Raw genomic sequence first — 19,912 nt, 5'->3', positions numbered from 1 at the left:
GTAATCACGTCATGCGTAAGCCCTCTGATCCTCCCTTTCTCCAGGATGAACGTGCCTGGTGTCTTCAGACAATCATCACAGAGAAATCCCTCCATTGCCTGAGCTTCTTGGTGGCCCTCCACTGAGGTTGCTTCATTTCATTCATGTCTTTCCTCTACGGTGCAGCTCAAAGGTGAACACGGTACTGGAGACGACATTTGACGACTGTCAAGCAAAGCCCTCTGATCCTCTCTTTCTCCAGGATGAACGTGCCTGGTGTCTTTAGACAATCATCACAGACAAATCCCTCCATTGCCTGAGCTTCTTGGTGGCCCTCCACTGAGGTTGCTTCATTTCATTCATGTCTTTCCTCTACGGTGCAGCTCAAAGATGAACACGGTACTGGAGACGACATTTGACGACTGTCAAGCAAAGGGCGAGGAAATCAGTTCCCCTCTTAAACTGCTCCTAGTGCCCTTGGTGCAGCCCTGGATGTTGTCCTCCTCTTGAAAGCCTGGGCACACCGTGATCTCCCCACCGCCCCCAGAGGACAGGGGCCCCCGGCAAAGGGCCGCGTTTCCCCAGCAAGGGCAATGAAAAGCATTGGAGAATGCGGGCATCGATCCCGCTGCCTCTCACATGCTAAGCGAGCGCTCTACCACTTGAGCTAATTCCCCAGCCCACGGCCCCTGCCTGAGGTCCTCTCCCCCGCCAGGCACCCAGCCCTGACCCAGACTGCCCTACACCCAGAGCCTGGGCCTCCCAGCGGCCTCGTGCTCTCACCCCGCCGCCCACCCACTCGCTTTCCTGATGGAGGTGACCCCTGACGGCACCACTGCTCAGGACCACTGTCCCCTGCCCAGGCTTCATCCCGGACAACCTCGGCTGGTCATCTTCCCCGCCTCTGGCAAGAGCTCAAGTCTGGGCAGCCCTTGAGGGGGAGCAGCCCGTGCCGCGCCAAAAGGCAGAGGTGCCGCAGGGTCTGGCCAAGCGCCAAAAGGGCACTCCTTCGAGCCGGAGTTGAACCAGCGACCTAAGGATGGCCGTGCAAGGGAGCCTACAGTCCTCCGCTCTACCAGCTGAGCTATTGAAGGAATCATGGGGCCTTCAACACTTGCTTGCCCATCACACACTTATCCAACACTTTCCCAACCGCAGCGCAGTGCAGCCTGATGCCTCTGTTCCAGCACCCTCCTTCAAACAACCTCACCTCCAACCTCACAACACCGTGCTCAACCCTTTACCCCGGAAAATCTTGAAAAACAACCAACAGAAAGGCTCCACAAGCTCCTCGGATGTCATCTTCTACAGATGGACTGTCCTCAGGGCCAAAAACAGCTTACCCATATCCTGATGCAATGTCCCTTGATTCAGTTTCACTGTGATGGTTTCTGCGCTCTGGGCAACCACCACACAAAAGGTAGCCTTTCCCCTACTGCGCAGACTACTCCTCCAACATGGAAGGAATGCGTAATCACGTCATGCGTAAGCCCTCTGATCCTCCCTTTCTCCAGGATGAACGTGCCTGGTGTCTTCAGACAATCATCACAGAGAAATCCCTCCATTGCCTGAGCTTCTTGGTGGCCCTCCACTGAGGTTGCTTCATTTCATTCATGTCTTTCCTCTACGGTGCAGCTCAAAGGTGAACACGGTACTGGAGACGACATTTGACGACTGTCAAGCAAAGGGCGAGAAAATCAGTTCCCCTCTTTAACTGCTCCTAGTGCCCTTGGTGCAGCCCTGGATGTTGTCCTCCTCTTGAAAGCCTGGGCACACCGTGATCTCCCCACCGCCCCCAGAGGACAGGGGCCCCCGGCAAAGGGCCGCGTTTCCCCAGCAAGGGCAATGAAAAGCATTGGAGAATGCGGGCATCGATCCCGCTGCCTCTCACATGCTAAGCGAGCGCTCTACCACTTGAGCTAATTCCCCAGCCCACGGCCCCTGCCTGAGGTCCTGTCCCCCGCCAGGCACCCAGCCCTGACCCAGACTGCCCTACACCCAGAGCCTGGGCCTCCCAGCGGCCTCGTGCTCTCACCCCGCCGCCCACCCACTCGCTTTCCTGGTGGAGGTGACCCCTGACGGCACCACTGCTCAGGACCACTGTCCCCTGCCCAGGCTTCACCCCGGACAACCTCGGCTGGTCATCTTCCCCGCCTCCGGCAAGAACTCAAGGCTGGGCAGCCCTTGAAGGGGAGCAGCCCGTGCCGCGCCAAAAGGCAGAGGTGCCGCAGGGTCTGGCCAAGCGCCAAAAGGGCACTCCTTCGAGCCGGAGTTGAACCAGCGACCTAAGGATGGCCGTGCAAGGGAGCCTACAGTCCTCCGCTCTACCAGCTGAGCTATCGAAGGAATCATGGAGCCTTCAACACTTGCTTGCCCATCACACACTTATCCAACGCTTTCCCAGCCACAGCGCAGTGCAGCCTGATGCCTCTGTTCCAGCACCCTCCTTCAAACAACCTCACCTCCAACCTCACAACACCGTGCTCAACCCTTTACCCCGGAAAATCTTGAAAAACAACCAACAGAAAGGCTCCACAAGCTCCTCGGATGTCATCTTCTACAGATGGACTGTCCTCAGGGCCAAAAACAGCTTACCCATATCCTGATGCAATGTCCCTTGATTCAGTTTCACTGTGATGGCTTCTGCGCTCTGGGCAACCACCACACAAACGGTAGCCTTTCCCCTACTGCGCAGACTACTCCTCCAACATGGAAGGAATGCGTAATCACGTCATGCGTAAGCCCTCTGATCCTCCCTTTCTCCAGGATGAACGTGCCTGGTGTCTTCAGACAATCATCACAGACAAATCCCTCCATTGCCTGAGCTTCTTGGTGGCCCTCCACTGAGGTTGCTTCATTTCATTCATGTCTTTCCTCTACGGTGCAGCTCAAAGGTGAACACGGTACTGGAGACGACATTTGACGACTGTCAAGCAAAGCCCTCTGATCCTCTCTTTCTCCAGGATGAACGTGCCTGGTGTCTTTAGACAATCATCACAGACAAATCCCTCCATTGCCTGAGCTTCTTGGTGGCCCTCCACTGAGGTTGCTTCATTTCATTCATGTCTTTCCTCTACGGTGCAGCTCAAAGATGAACACGGTACTGGAGACGACATTTGACGACTGTCAAGCAAAGGGCGAGGAAATCAGTTCCCCTCTTAAACTGCTCCTAGTGCCCTAGGTGCAGCCCTGGATGTTGTCCTCCTCTTGAAAGCCTGGGCACACCGTGATCTCCCCACCGCCCCCAGAGGACAGGGGCCCCCGGCAAAGGGCCGCGTTTCCCCAGCAAGGGCAATGAAAAGCATTGGAGAATGCGGGCATCGATCCCGCTGCCTCTCACATGCTAAGCGAGCGCTCTACCACTTGAGCTAATTCCCCAGCCCACAGCCCCTGCCTGAGGTCCTCTCCCCCGCCAGGCACCCAGCCCTGACCCAGACTGCCCTACACCCAGAGCCTGGGCCTCCCAGCGGCCTCGTGCTCTCACCCCGCCGCCCACCCACTCGCTTTCCTGATGGAGGTGACCCCTGACGGCACCACTGCTCAGGACCACTGTCCCCTGCCCAGGCTTCATCCCGGACAACCTCGGCTGGTCATCTTCCCCGCCTCTGGCAAGAGCTCAAGTCTGGGCAGCCCTTGAGGGGGAGCAGCCCGTGCCGCGCCAAAAGGCAGAGGTGCCGCAGGGTCTGGCCAAGCGCCAAAAGGGCACTCCTTCGAGCCGGAGTTGAACCAGCGACCTAAGGATGGCCGTGCAAGGGAGCCTACAGTCCTCCGCTCTACCAGCTGAGCTATCGAAGGAATCATGGGGCCTTCAACACTTGCTTGCCCATCACACACTTATCCAACGCTTTCCCAACCGCAGCGCAGTGCAGCCTGATGCCTCTGTTCCAGCACCCTCCTTCAAACAACCTCACCTCCAACCTCACAACACCGTGCTCAACCCTTTACCCCAGAAAATCTTGAAAAACAACCAACAGAAAGGCTCCACAAGCTCCTCGGATGTCATCTTCTACAGATGGACTGTCCTCAGGGCCAAAAACAGCTTACCCATATCCTGATGCAATGTCCCTTGATTCAGTTTCACTGTGATGGCTTCTGCGCTCTGGGCAACCACCACACAAAAGGTAGCCTTTCCCCTACTGCGCAGACTACTCCTCCAACATGGAAGGAATGCGTAATCACGTCATGCGTAAGCCCTCTGATCCTCCCTTTCTCCAGGATGAACGTGCCTGGTGTCTTCAGACAATCATCACAGACAAATCCCTCCATTGCCTGAGCTTCTTGGTGGCCCTCCACTGAGGTTGCTTCATTTCATTCATGTCTTTCCTCTACGGTGCAGCTCAAAGATGAACACGGTACTGGAGACGACATTTGACGACTGTCAAGCAAAGGGCGAGAAAATCAGTTCCCCTCTTAAACTGCTCCTAGTGCCCTTGGTGCAGCCCTGGATGTTGTCCTCCTCTTGAAAGCCTGGGCACACCGTGATCTCCCCACCGCCCCCAGTGGACAGGGGCCCCCGGCAAAGGGCCGCGTTTCCCCAGCAAGGGCAATGAAAAGCATTGGAGAATGCGGGCATCGATCCCGCTGCCTCTCACATGCTAAGCGAGCGCTCTACCACTTGAGCTAATTCCCCAGCCCACGGCCCCTGCCTGAGGTCCTCTCCCCCGCCAGGCACCCAGCCCTGACCCAGACTGCCCTACACCCAGAGCCTGGGCCTCCCAGAGGCGTCGTGCTCTCACCCACCGCCCACCCACTCGCTTTCCTGATGGAGGTGACCCCTGACGGCACCACTGCTCAGGACCACTGTCCCCTGCCCAGGCTTCATCCCGGACAACCTCGGCTGGTCATCTTCCCCGCCTCTGGCAAGAACTCAAGGCTGGGCAGCCCTTGAGGGGGAGCAGCCCGTGCCGCGCCAAAAGGCAGAGGTGCCGCAGGGTCTGGCCAAGCGCCAAAAGGGCACTCCTTCGAGCCGGAGTTGAACCAGCGACCTAAGGATGGCCGTGCAAGGGAGCCTACAGTCCTCCGCTCTACCAGCTGAGCTATCGAAGGAATCATGGAGCCTTCAACACTTGCTTGCCCATCACACACTTATCCAACGCTTTCCCAACCGCAGCGCAGTGCAGCCTGATGCCTCTGTTCCAGCACCCTCCTTCAAACAACCTCACCTCCAACCTCACAACACCGTGCTCAACCCTTTACCCCGGAAAATCTTGAAAAACAACCAACAGAAAGGCTCCACAAGCTCCTCGGATGTCATCTTCTACAGATGGACTGTCCTCAGGGCCAAAAACAGCTTACCCATATCCTGATGCAATGTCCCTTGATTCAGTTTCACTGTGATGGCTTCTGCGCTCTGGGCAACCACCACACAAAAGGTAGCCTTTCCCCTACTGTGCAGACTACTCCTCCAACATGGAAGGAATGCGTAATCACGTCATGCGTAAGCCCTCTGATCCTCCCTTTCTCCAGGATGAACGTGCCTGGTGTCTTCAGACAATCATCACAGACAAATCCCTCCATTGCCTGAGCTTCTTGGTGGCCCTCCACTGAGGTTGCTTCATTTCATTCATGTCTTTCCTCTACGGTGCAGCTCAAAGATGAACACGGTACTGGAGACGATATTTGACGACTGTCAAGCAAAGCCCTCTGATCCTCCCTTTCTCCAGGATGAACGTGCCTGGTGTCTTCAGACAATCATCACAGAGAAATCCCTCCATTGCCTGAGCTTCTTGGTGGCCCTCCACTGAGGTTGCTTCATTTCATTCATGTCTTTCCTCTACGGTGCAGCTCAAAGGTGAACACGGTACTGGAGACGACATTTGACAACTGTCAAGCAAAGGGCGAGGAAATCAGTTCCCCTCTTAAACTGCTCCTAGTGCCCTTGGTGCAGCCCTGGATGTTGTCCTCCTCTTGAAAGCCTGGGCACACCGTGATCTCCCCACCGCCCCCAGAGGACACGGCCCTCTGGCAAAGGGCTGCGTTTCCCCAGCGAGGGCAATGAAAAGCGTTGGAGAATGCGGGCATCGATCCCGCTGCCTCTCACATGCTAAGCGAGCGCTCTACCACTTGAGCTAATTCCCCAGCCCACGGCCCCTGCCTGAGGTCCTCTCCCCCGCCAGGCACCCAGCCCTGACCCAGACTGCCCTACACCCAGAGCCTGGGCCTCCCAGCGGCCTCGTGCTCTCACCCCGCCGCCCACCCACTCGCTTTCCTGGTGGAGGTGACCCCTGACGGCACCACTGCTCAGGACCACTGTCCCCTGCCCAGGCTTCACCCCGGACAACCTCAGCTGGTCATCTTCCCCGCCTCCGGCAAGAACTCAAGGCTGGGCAGCCCTTGAAGGGGAGCAGCCCGTGCCGCGCCAAAAGGCAGAGGTGCCGCAGGGTCTGGCCAAGCGCCAAAAGGGCACTCCTTCGAGCCGGAGTTGAACCAGCGACCTAAGGATGGCCGTGCAAGGGAGCCTACAGTCCTCCGCTCTACCAGCTGAGCTATCGAAGGAATCATGGAGCCTTCAACACTTGCTTGCCCATCACACACTTATCCAACGCTTTCCCAGCCACAGCGCAGTGCAGCCTGATGCCTCTGTTCCAGCACCCTCCTTCAAACAACCTCACCTCCAACCTCACAACACCGTGCTCAACCCTTTACCCCGGAAAATCTTGAAAAACAACCAACAGAAAGGCTCCACAAGCTCCTCGGATGTCATCTTCTACAGATGGACTGTCCTCAGGGCCAAAAACAGCTTACCCATATCCTGATGCAATGTCCCTTGATTCAGTTTCACTGTGATGGCTTCTGCGCTCTGGGCAACCACCACACAAACGGTAGCCTTTCCCCTACTGCGCAGACTACTCCTCCAACATGGAAGGAATGCGTAATCACGTCATGCGTAAGCCCTCTGATCCTCCCTTTCTCCAGGATGAACGTGCCTGGTGTCTTCAGACAATCATCACAGAGAAATCCCTCCATTGCCTGAGCTTCTTGGTGGCCCTCCACTGAGGTTGCTTCATTTCATTCATGTCTTTCCTCTACGGTGCAGCTCAAAGGTGAACACGGTACTGGAGACGACATTTGACGACTGTCAAGCAAAGCCCTCTGATCCTCTCTTTCTCCAGGATGAACGTGCCTGGTGTCTTTAGACAATCATCACAGACAAATCCCTCCATTGCCTGAGCTTCTTGGTGGCCCTCCACTGAGGTTGCTTCATTTCATTCATGTCTTTCCTCTACGGTGCAGCTCAAAGATGAACACGGTACTGGAGACGACATTTGACAACTGTCAAGCAAAGGGCGAGGAAATCAGTTCCCCTCTTAAACTGCTCCTAGTGCCCTTGGTGCAGCCCTGGATGTTGTCCTCCTCTTGAAAGCCTGGGCACACCGTGATCTCCCCACCGCCCCCAGAGGACAGGGGCCCCCGGCAAAGGGCCGCGTTTCCCCAGCAAGGGCAATGAAAAGCATTGGAGAATGCGGGCATCGATCCCGCTGCCTCTCACATGCTAAGCGAGCGCTCTACCACTTGAGCTAATTCCCCAGCCCACAGCCCCTGCCTGAGGTCCTCTCCCCCGCCAGGCACCCAGCCCTGACCCAGACTGCCCTACACCCAGAGCCTGGGCCTCCCAGCGGCCTCGTGCTCTCACCCCGCCGCCCACCCACTCGCTTTCCTGATGGAGGTGACCCCTGACGGCACCACTGCTCAGGACCACTGTCCCCTGCCCAGGCTTCATCCCGGACAACCTCGGCTGGTCATCTTCCCCGCCTCTGGCAAGAGCTCAAGTCTGGGCAGCCCTTGAGGGGGAGCAGCCCGTGCCGCGCCAAAAGGCAGAGGTGCCGCAGGGTCTGGCCAAGCGCCAAAAGGGCACTCCTTCGAGCCGGAGTTGAACCAGCGACCTAAGGATGGCCGTGCAAGGGAGCCTACAGTCCTCCGCTCTACCAGCTGAGCTATCGAAGGAATCATGGGGCCTTCAACACTTGCTTGCCCATCACACACTTATCCAACGCTTTCCCAACCGCAGCGCAGTGCAGCCTGATGCCTCTGTTCCAGCACCCTCCTTCAAACAACCTCACCTCCAACCTCACAACACCGTGCTCAACCCTTTACCCCAGAAAATCTTGAAAAACAACCAACAGAAAGGCTCCACAAGCTCCTCGGATGTCATCTTCTACAGATGGACTGTCCTCAGGGCCAAAAACAGCTTACCCATATCCTGATGCAATGTCCCTTGATTCAGTTTCACTGTGATGGCTTCTGCGCTCTGGGCAACCACCACACAAAAGGTAGCCTTTCCCCTACTGCGCAGACTACTCCTCCAACATGGAAGGAATGCGTAATCACGTCATGCGTAAGCCCTCTGATCCTCCCTTTCTCCAGGATGAACGTGCCTGGTGTCTTCAGACAATCATCACAGACAAATCCCTCCATTGCCTGAGCTTCTTGGTGGCCCTCCACTGAGGTTGCTTCATTTCATTCATGTCTTTCCTCTACGGTGCAGCTCAAAGATGAACACGGTACTGGAGACGACATTTGACGACTGTCAAGCAAAGGGCGAGAAAATCAGTTCCCCTCTTAAACTGCTCCTAGTGCCCTTGGTGCAGCCCTGGATGTTGTCCTCCTCTTGAAAGCCTGGGCACACCGTGATCTCCCCACCGCCCCCAGTGGACAGGGGCCCCCGGCAAAGGGCCGCGTTTCCCCAGCAAGGGCAATGAAAAGCATTGGAGAATGCGGGCATCGATCCCGCTGCCTCTCACATGCTAAGCGAGCGCTCTACCACTTGAGCTAATTCCCCAGCCCACGGCCCCTGCCTGAGGTCCTCTCCCCCGCCAGGCACCCAGCCCTGACCCAGACTGCCCTACACCCAGAGCCTGGGCCTCCCAGAGGCGTCGTGCTCTCACCCACCGCCCACCCACTCGCTTTCCTGATGGAGGTGACCCCTGACGGCACCACTGCTCAGGACCACTGTCCCCTGCCCAGGCTTCATCCCGGACAACCTCGGCTGGTCATCTTCCCCGCCTCTGGCAAGAACTCAAGGCTGGGCAGCCCTTGAGGGGGAGCAGCCCGTGCCGCGCCAAAAGGCAGAGGTGCCGCAGGGTCTGGCCAAGCGCCAAAAGGGCACTCCTTCGAGCCGGAGTTGAACCAGCGACCTAAGGATGGCCGTGCAAGGGAGCCTACAGTCCTCCGCTCTACCAGCTGAGCTATCGAAGGAATCATGGAGCCTTCAACACTTGCTTGCCCATCACACACTTATCCAACGCTTTCCCAACCGCAGCGCAGTGCAGCCTGATGCCTCTGTTCCAGCACCCTCCTTCAAACAACCTCACCTCCAACCTCACAACACCGTGCTCAACCCTTTACCCCGGAAAATCTTGAAAAACAACCAACAGAAAGGCTCCACAAGCTCCTCGGATGTCATCTTCTACAGATGGACTGTCCTCAGGGCCAAAAACAGCTTACCCATATCCTGATGCAATGTCCCTTGATTCAGTTTCACTGTTATGGCTTCTGCGCTCTGGGCAACCACCACACAAAAGGTAGCCTTTCCCCTACTGTGCAGACTACTCCTCCAACATGGAAGGAATGCGTAATCACGTCATGCGTAAGCCCTCTGATCCTCCCTTTCTCCAGGATGAACGTGCCTGGTGTCTTCAGACAATCATCACAGACAAATCCCTCCATTGCCTGAGCTTCTTGGTGGCCCTCCACTGAGGTTGCTTCATTTCATTCATGTCTTTCCTCTACGGTGCAGCTCAAAGGTGAACACGGTACTGGAGACGATATTTGACGACTGTCAAGCAAAGCCCTCTGATCCTCCCTTTCTCCAGGATGAACGTGCCTGGTGTCTTCAGACAATCATCACAGAGAAATCCCTCCATTGCCTGAGCTTCTTGGTGGCCCTCCACTGAGGTTGCTTCATTTCATTCATGTCTTTCCTCTACGGTGCAGCTCAAAGGTGAACACGGTACTGGAGACGACATTTGACAACTGTCAAGCAAAGGGCGAGGAAATCAGTTCCCCTCTTAAACTGCTCCTAGTGCCCTTGGTGCAGCCCTGGATGTTGTCCTCCTCTTGAAAGCCTGGGCACACCGTGATCTCCCCACCGCCCCCAGAGGACACGGCCCTCTGGCAAAGGGCTGCGTTTCCCCAGCGAGGGCAATGAAAAGCGTTGGAGAATGCGGGCATCGATCCCGCTGCCTCTCACATGCTAAGCGAGCGCTCTACCACTTGAGCTAATTCCCCAGCCCACGGCCCCTGCCTGAGGTCCTGTCCCCCGCCAGGCACCCAGCCCTGACCCAGACTGCCCTACACCCAGAGCCTGGGCCTCCCAGCGGCCTCGTGCTCTCACCCCGCCGCCCACCCACTCGCTTTCCTGGTGGAGGTGACCCCTGACGGCACCACTGCTCAGGACCACTGTCCCCTGCCCAGGCTTCACCCCGGACAACCTCAGCTGGTCATCTTCCCCGCCTCCGGCAAGAACTCAAGGCTGGGCAGCCCTTGAAGGGGAGCAGCCCGTGCCGCGCCAAAAGGCAGAGGTGCCGCAGGGTCTGGCCAAGCGCCAAAAGGGCACTCCTTCGAGCCGGAGTTGAACCAGCGACCTAAGGATGGCCGTGCAAGGGAGCCTACAGTCCTCCGCTCTACCAGCTGAGCTATCGAAGGAATCATGGAGCCTTCAACACTTGCTTGCCCATCACACACTTATCCAACGCTTTCCCAGCCACAGCGCAGTGCAGCCTGATGCCTCTGTTCCAGCACCCTCCTTCAAACAACCTCACCTCCAACCTCACAACACCGTGCTCAACCCTTTACCCCGGAAAATCTTGAAAAACAACCAACAGAAAGGCTCCACAAGCTCCTCGGATGTCATCTTCTACAGATGGACTGTCCTCAGGGCCAAAAACAGCTTACCCATATCCTGATGCAATGTCCCTTGATTCAGTTTCACTGTGATGGCTTCTGCGCTCTGGGCAACCACCACACAAACGGTAGCCTTTCCCCTACTGCGCAGACTACTCCTCCAACATGGAAGGAATGCGTAATCACGTCATGCGTAAGCCCTCTGATCCTCCCTTTCTCCAGGATGAACGTGCCTGGTGTCTTCAGACAATCATCACAGAGAAATCCCTCCATTGCCTGAGCTTCTTGGTGGCCCTCCACTGAGGTTGCTTCATTTCATTCATGTCTTTCCTCTACGGTGCAGCTCAGAGTTGAACACGGTACTGGAGACGACATTTGACAACTGTCAAGCAAAGGGCGAGGAAAGCAGTTCCCCTCTTAAACTGCTCCTAGTGCCCTTGGTGCAGCCCTGGATGTTGTCCTCCTCTTGAAAGCCTGGGCACACTGTGATCTCCCCACCGCCCCCAGAGGACACGGCCCTCTGGCAAAGGGCTGCGTTTCCCCAGCGAGGGCAATGAGAAGCGTTGGAGAATGTGGGCATCGATCCCGCTGCCTCTCACATGCTAAGCGAGCGCTCTACCACTTGAGCTAATTCCCCAGCCCACGGCCCCTGCCTGAGGTCCTCTCCCCCGCCAGGCACCCAGCCCTGACCCAGACTGCCCTACACCCAGAGCCTGGGCCTCCCAGCGGCCTCGTGCTCTCACCCCGCCGCCCACCCACTTGCTTTCCTGATGGAGGTGACCCCTGACGGCACCACTGCTCAGGACCACTGTCCCCTGCCCAGGCTTCATCCCAGACAACCTCGGCTGGTCATCTTCCCCGCCTCTGGCAAGAGCTCAAGGCTGGGCAGCCCTTGAAGGGGAGCAGCCCGTGCCGTGCCAAAAGGCAGAGGTGCCGCAGGGTCTGGCCAAGCGCCAAAAGGGCACTCCTTCGAGCCAGAGTTGAACCAGCGACCTAAGGATGGCCGTGCAAGGGAGCCTACAGTCCTCCACTCTACCAGCTGAGCTATCGAAGGAATCATGGAGCCTTCAACACTTGCTTGCCCATCACACACTTATCCAACGCTTTCCCAGCCACAGCGCAGTGCAGCCTGATGCCTCTGTTCCAGCACCCTCCTTCAAACAACCTCACCTCCTACCTCACAACACCGTGCTCAAGCCTGAATATCCATCTTCACTTCAGAATCTGCATCAAGGTTGTCTTTAGCTGGACATCGCCATATGCACTCCTGAGCTTGAGGAGTGACAGGAGTCCTGCGACACCGCAGTGGAGTCCTAGAACCTCACTGGCCTCTTTTCACAGGGCATATATGCATGCTCCCAAACCTCCTGGTGTCCTTGTTCTGAGGTTGCTTTATTTGATCTTTGTCCGTGCAAGTGTGCTTTCATTCCTCTGCTCTCTCAGCTGAATTATTTAATTTATGGCATGGCTGTGTCTGATACCCTTCATACTCCAGATCCAGCCACATCTCACCATATACAATATACTTTCCTGCTTCCAAAATGTTCCGTCCTGCACCCGGATGTACCTTCATCAGGTCCAACCCTGCAGCAGAGTCTATCCTGGTCTCACCTGTCATCCTAAGCCTCCCACTGATAGAGGTGCTGAACGTATTTCTCTGAATTCATATCTTTGACTGCCCTATACATCTTATGGGGTAGCTGTTTCTCTGTTTCTCATCACTTTTCTCTCCCAGACATGTCACATTGCTTGCTGCTGTGAAGGACTGCAATGTCAGTGGTCCCTAGGTGGTGAAGAAATTGGCCATTCATCACCTGAAAAATCGGAATGGACATAAATCTGTGTTTGGTATGGGAAGTAGCCAGTGAACTCCTCTGTTCATTTCACTCTCTCCATTTTTTGGCCTCTTCCTTTTTCTCTACTCATAATAAATCATGATTATCACATAACTAGGAATGCCGCTTTTCCAGGGACACACAGGGAAGCTTCTATGTAGCTGGTAATTCATGTTACATCTCGTAGTTCTTGTCTTTACTTTTATTGTGTTTTGGGTGTGACCTAACCGTGTCCTTTTTCTCACTCATATGTATTGCACTTCCAGTATGTAGATCTCCTTCTCGTTACGAAATCATCACTGATTATTATATGTCATCTTAGTGTGCAAGGAGTTGTTTTGTTAATGTTGTTTTTAGTGACAATATTTTTCCCCAAATCAAAATAAGAACATATCTCATCTTATGTTAACAGTATTATGTTGAAATTAGTTCTGTTTGTATTCTAAAACAAGACTAAGTAAAGTGAGTGTGCAGCTAATGGTTTTCACCTTTTTGAAACTACGTTTTATTCAATTTCTTTTGAGATTGTTTGGGATATGGAGAGGGCAGAAGATGTCTTTGAATCTGTGGGAAAAGAAAGAAAGGCTGGAGATTGATTGTCCAATGCCTGCAACCACATATAGGTTTTGAAAGTCTTACCTCTCCCATTTTTTTATTCTAATTGCTGGGATTCATTTTCAGTTAAGAAAAAGGATAGATTGCATAAGCTACTTAAATACTTGGATGGCACATAATGTCATTAGTCGTGCAAGACTTAGCTTGTTTTTCCAGTTCTCCTATTTCATCTTTTATTATGTTTAAGGTACCACATGTTAAATATGACTGAAAATTTGTGTTTAAGGTGTCACAGGCACATTATATTAAATACGACTGAACAGGAACCCCTTCATGCTGTTAGAGACATGTTTAACGATTTAGTTATTATCTACGAGAAGATGAGCTGGGTTCAGAGTACAGAACTGAAGAGGTCATTGTCAGAGGCTGTTCCCAGGCTCATATCAGTCTTGATAATGGCAGAATGTCTCCAAGGCAGGGACTGCTGTCAGGAGCAGAGCAGTTACATTTTTACTGGAGGAATGACCTGTTCTGGGACTTCAGTGGAAAGTCAAGCAAGACCCTACTCTGCGGATGAATTTGTTAGGTGAAGTGTGGACACACTGCCTTCACACCACAAATAATATTTTTTGGCTTGATAGTCATGGCTAGCTCCTGAAACAGAGAATGTTTAGAAAATGCAACATAGCTTGACTGAGGTGAGGACCACGGAATTTAAAACACCACTAAATCACTTTTGATGCCACTAGAGGTCAGCACTAGTCATTAAATAAATGTCCTGGAAAAATCTTATTGCCAGTTCTTCAAAGGGAGGAGAGATTTTTTTAAGAGATACACTGCTGTCTATGCTTGTTTTGCAGGTATGTGTGAACTCACACTGCCAGTGCTCCAAAATGGTCGGAAGCAAACCGTTTCTTCTCTACGCTGTCCTTCCCCATCCCTGTCCATGAGCCAGCAGTCCCCCATCGTTCCTTTCAAGCTATACCTGTCCTTGGATGCCATAGTGCTGCATACAGTCAGGGGAAAAAGGCAGTGCTGAGCCCGGTCCCAGCAAAGGCTTCCCACCAGCCTAAACAGCCCAAAACAGTTGACAATCAGCCTCCACTGCTTTAAGAACTGTCTCAGAAGTGTGGCAATGCGGAATTAGGCCCAAAGACAGGCACTTGAAACTGGGGCCAACTCACTATGCTTTTCCACCCAGTGCTTCAGAAAGATGCTTCCTTTCTATTGCAACTCCTAACTGTGTTTTCCATCATCGCTGTCTGGGCTTCTGCAAACACAGACACTGCTTACAAGATTTTAATACAGCTACTATTGATAGGCAGTCAAATACGGCATTTCCTTTGCTATAAAGAAGATAATATTGATGGGAAAAGCAGTGTGATCATCATGTTTTTAAACAACCTTTAAAAAATCTTTATCTTTGTTGAAACCTGTGAAATGATGCAAATCAGTTGGCAATCATAATGCAACAAATGTGTGTGATTTATTAACATGCTGCAATCTGTGCTTTCAGAGTATATCATTGTCCCCTTTAACATGGTAGCTGACTAGGTATCAATACACAATGTTCATGCTCAGTGTAATAGGAACACCTCTTTTACCAAAACTTTAACTTTTCAGTCACTTTGTGTCCCTTTTCTTCCAGTGAATACATCAGAGCTGGACAAAAGGCTGGACACGCTGTTCGGAATGCTTATATCTCAACTGAAATATTTTGTCATGTTTTGTAAGTGTCTGTATACATGCACACATACAGATGATTTATTTTCCTTCTGTGTTTTTTTTTTCCATGTTTCAGAAAACTGGCTCTGAAATATCATCCCGACAAGAATCCAGACAATCCAGAGACTGCAGAAAAATTTAAAGAAATCAACAACGCTTATGCGACACTGACTGATCTGTCCAAGCGAAACATATATGACAAGTATGGATCATTAGGGCTCTATGTGGCTGAACAGTTTGGTGAGGAAAATGTTAACACCTATTTCATGCTCTCAAGCTGGTGGGCAAAGGTAAGCTGTTATTTTCTGTTGAAAATCAAGTGTTACAATTCACACAGACAATTACATACACAAGGAACCCCCTGAAAAACATGATCTCTCTACATGCTTAACAAATAGTAGGATGTGAATCTAAAATGCTGCTAAAAGCTTAATTAAACATCAACATTATCTGGAAAATTGACAGCGACAGAATGTAACATCAGCTCAGAATTATGTTAATATAGAATGTTTTCTTTTTAACTTGGTAAATAGTTAAACAGAGTGCATGTTTTGTAACATGTTCAGACATTAATTACTAGATTTGAATCTAGTGCTCCAGGTTAATTTTGACTTTCTTTTCAGTAATGACTAAATAAAAATGACTCATTGTTCAAAAATGAGAAGTCCCACTTATGTGACAACCAGTTAATAAGTTATTACAGTACAAGTTTAGCTGTGTTCTTTGCTATATATAGCACACAGCATAAGTAAGCAATAATAATATATAACACTCTGTGATTGTGGTATCATATATGTGCCCTAGTGAGGGGGTGAGAGAAAAGAAGTGGAAAAAAAGGTGAGAAGGGTGCAGTGGAGGAAGAGAGTAGGAAAGAAAGAGAATGATACATCAAAAACTGGCATATCACTCAAGGAAAATCACATCATGGGCTGTTCTAGTCATAAAGGAGTTGTGTTCATGTGTTCTTCTATGTCACTGGTATCCTCTGATGTTTGCATATGTCAGGTTCCAGTGTTTCAGCAAATATTGAAATGTTACAGAAATGTAACAAACCAACAGAATTACAAATGTGCAAAATCCGTGCTGTCCCCACGTATTTCCAGCAACAGAAGCACAAGAAAGCAAGGACTCTGCTGGAATACACAGGAAAATGATCTGCCCAATGTGAGGCAGTCACACCATGTCAGCTTTGATCTGAGAACTGTGGAACATGGCACAGATCAGGCCAGTGCTTCACTGCCCCGCCGTCCCCTTTCAAACTAGGAAGTCGCTTGGGCAGTTTGTGGGTCTGAGAAGCCATAATTTGTCTGCTCAGTCAGGACGAGACGGAGGCTGCTCAGATGCAGAGCAGTGAATGAAACTAATGAATGCGCAAAGGTGCAGTTGGACCCTTGGAAAGCAAGCTGTAGCTGACTCCTGCTGCAGGCTGGACTCCCCACCACAGCCGCTGTCTTCTGCTGCTGGATCTTTCCCTCTCTTCTTTGCTGTCCACACTCGCCTTCTGCCTCTTTGTCACAGTTCAGGTGCTGGCAAACACTGCCTTAGAGCTGAGAGTCCAGCAGTATTGACTCCTTTAACAGTCTTGCTAAACAAGGTTTTCTTCACTGTTTGCTGGTTTTTTAGCTTTTTTTTCCTCTTCTGCTTACCGATTTTTAATGGAGGTTTTATGAAGTGTAAAATCCTTTGTGGTTAAAAAATCAGGAACAGAAATAACCATTGTGGCTTTGAGTCATAAGGAGACCACTGGAGAGTGCAGAGGAAGCTAGCAAGTCCCTAACAGCTAAAGGAGGAATGTATGGATTGTTGCAAGGAAGCTGTATCCCAGATGTGAGACGAGATATGTGGAATATCCCAGCAAAAGTAATCACTGCTTCCTGGTTTTTAAGAATTCTGTGAAAAAAAAACATCCAAGATATGCATATAGACTCATTTCAGCATTGTCACAGGTGGTCTTTATATCCCTCCCCTAACCCAAAATCTTGTCACCTCCAAAACATAACCAGGCCACCAAGTGTTTTTTGCAAGCTGAGCTCACTATTCCTCATCTCTTTTTAACTCATGCGTGAATGCTGGGTCAGTTTCAGATTTTTATATTGGCCATCATAATACAATTTGAGTCTGAGGCACCATCTGCAGATGACCTCTGGACCCCTAATTTGCTCCATTCTGGTAGAAGACCGTAGTGACCACAGCTTTCGCTCATTATCTCTTCAGCTATGAACATTCCTGATAAATCTTCTTCCCTATCACACTCATACTCAGAAAATCTGACAGTTGTGAGGAGGTGTATCATTAGGAGTAAGGAAACTCAAAAGAAAGGAGAAATGCAAAGTGAAAATTACTTTTTTTTCAGAGTACCAGCCTTCTTAGCAGGCATATTAAACTGGGAACATAGTGCCATGGGTAATGGGAACTTTAACTGCTTCTCGACTGGCAAGCATAGGCATTGTTCGTTTAACTGTCTTATCAAAAAGCAATTCTCCCTCTACCATGAAGACAATTCATTGATCACATCAACAAACTGATTCTTGATTTACCAACTATGATCACATAAGCACAAGAAATATTGGAATGTTATGATATCGTGGATGAATTAAGTATTTTTTTCTCTCTATACACTTTTATTCTGTACTTTTTTTGTTCTGTCCGTTGTGGTGATTTGTTCTCCATTATGGCATAAATGATAAACAGTCCAATAACTCACTTTAGGGGTTACGGCATTTAGAACAGTTTTGGGTGTCCATTGGAAGGAAAAAATTTTAAAAGAAAATGTCAGAGTCCTTCTTTTCATTTAAAACCACCTTGTTCACTCTTGATACATCCCTATATTAATATTAGGCATGTAAATAGTCCTACGACCTTCAAAGATGCTCCAGTCAGCCCCCACTAACATTGCCTAAGACATGGATACATAACTGAGTGTTATTTACATGACTTCATTGTCAAAGCTTGACAATATCCTGATGTTGTGCTTGCTTTCTGCCTCAGTGGCACGTTTTCTTAAAAGGTAACAAATAGTTAGTAAAGGGCAGACTGTATAACTATAACACTAAAGCCTGGCGGTACCTTCAAGTTAACTTATACATAGCCGGTTACTGCAAAACTGTGCTGGCTTTACATACACATTCCACATACCAGCCTTGATTCCCCTTTCAGGATCGTCACTGGCTTTCCTTTACTGTTACTGAGTTACTCTAATTTACAGAGCTTTTCTTCCTTTGGAGTTTTCTGGCTGTTGAATCCGGCTGAGATCCCTGGTCTCGGCCCCAGGCAGCTGTGCTGGCTCTGCTGGAGCCTCCACGCTTCGTGCCACAGGGACAGGAGTGAGCAGAGGGCGATGCGGGTGGGAACTTCTTGCCGCCTGAGTCACCAGACCAAGAACCACAGCCTGAGGATTTTAATTCAGCAGCTGTCACCTGTGTGCTCCTGCACAGGCTAATGGGGAGAGAAAGAGACAACCTCAACAGGCAATGCCAGTCCTCCCAGGGCTGAATCACCCTCGGGAAGGGCTTTCAGCTTACCACTGACTACGTGGGGAGCCCACGGGGGCCACAGTCCACATGTGGGTGCCTCAGTTCAGCGCCTAAAGTTATGTGGGATGCATCTGGGTCTTTGCTGCTTTTTCTCTCGGCTTTGTTATTGACAGGAACCTGCCAGTAAATAAGTGTTTGCAAAAATGATCTTGGGCAAATGAGTCATTTTTAAGATGGAAATGAGTCATTTTAGGGTGGGTGGAGTTTTGCAAACCACCTGGAAGTTTTTTCTGAGGGCCATGAGCTGGAGACAGACTTTCAGAAGTTGAGCGTGTGGGGGCCTGTTGGTTGGTGTCTTGCTTGTGGACGTGGTCCTGAGTGGCAAGTAGGTGTCAGTGGGTGAGGAGGACTTGGGGAGATCTGGCCCTTGTTCAGGCACTTGCCCAGCAGCTGGACTCCTCTGAGTGCCAAGCACTTGGGAACCTGAGTTCCTTCGACGATCTGCCTTCAGCTATCAGAAGCTGCCACGAGTCTCAGGAAGGTCGTTGCTCATGGGGTTTTCCTCCTGCTGTGTTTCACCCAGGGCCTGTTTGCAGTCTGTGGCCTGCTGACGGGCTGCTACCTCTGCTGCTGCCTCTGCTGCTGCTTCAACTGCTGCTGTGGGAAGTGCAAGTCCAAAGCACCCGAAGGGGAAGAGCAGGAGTTTTGTGTGTCTCCAGAAGATCTGGAAGAGCAAATTAAGAATGACATGGAAAGAGGTGTGTATTATAGGGTCTTACTGTGTGGCAAAGCTGTTCAAAACAAGCTTTAAAGCCTGTAGGCCAGATGTTCTGCTCACGGTGCTGAGGCTGCTTCCAGACACCAGTGGAGACATGCCAATTCACTCCAGCTAACACCATGACCTGATGAACTTCCCAAGTTGTGGGTTTATGAAAAACTAAACTTACGGCACTAACAAATAAATATCTCCTGTATCTCTTACGAGACACTTAAACATTAGAAGTCCCTGAGCTGATCTTAAGAGACAACATTCATCCTGTAGCCCCAATGCCCACGTTGCTTCATATCTTAGATCCTGTACTTATAGATTAGGCTTTGCCTGAACTGGTGCTTGCCACATCTGATCTGCCTGAATAAGCCATCACTCAGGTTTTATTTCTGTAAAATTTATCACTGACTGTGATGGGCCAACTGTACCCGTTCAAGAAAAGGCTTCAAGAAAAGATGCAAAGTTTCCAATGGTGAGGTTGTGCAGTAACCTAAGAGAGTTTTCTTGGAAGCTGCCATGGTCCTGCCCCTCTCCCATCCAGCCCCCAAGCTGCTCGCTCTCTTCTGCGCTGGCAGTAGCAATTGTGCTGCCTTACCGGGAGCCAGATCTTGGAAGTGATCCAGGTGAAAGCTAATCCTCTGAAAAATGTGTGCAGTTCCCGGCCCATTTAACTCCCTGCCGTGCTTCATGGTGGGGCAGGCCAAGTGCTAATGCTGCCTTGAAGAATGGAGCAA

At 51.3% G+C, this 19,912-nt stretch overlaps 1 protein-coding gene across 1 annotated transcript in view; it reads left to right on the top strand.

Moving 5' to 3' along the window:
- DNAJC5B (DnaJ heat shock protein family (Hsp40) member C5 beta) overlaps positions 1–19,912 on the top strand; it is a 53,978-nt gene that overhangs the window by 29,103 nt on the left and 4,963 nt on the right. The window contains exons 3-4 of the mRNA XM_075415265.1: positions 15,013–15,226; positions 18,993–19,167. Of these exons, the coding sequence (XP_075271380.1) occupies positions 15,013–15,226; positions 18,993–19,167 (389 nt within the window). The remainder of the gene's footprint in view (positions 1–15,012; positions 15,227–18,992; positions 19,168–19,912) is intronic.

The sequence above is a fragment of the Opisthocomus hoazin genome, chromosome 3 (assembly GCF_030867145.1).
Source record: "Opisthocomus hoazin isolate bOpiHoa1 chromosome 3, bOpiHoa1.hap1, whole genome shotgun sequence".
NCBI classification, from domain to species: domain Eukaryota; kingdom Metazoa; phylum Chordata; class Aves; order Opisthocomiformes; family Opisthocomidae; genus Opisthocomus; species Opisthocomus hoazin.
Note: the sequence above shows the minus strand (reverse complement) of the source record. Positions and strands in the feature narration are given on the sequence as shown.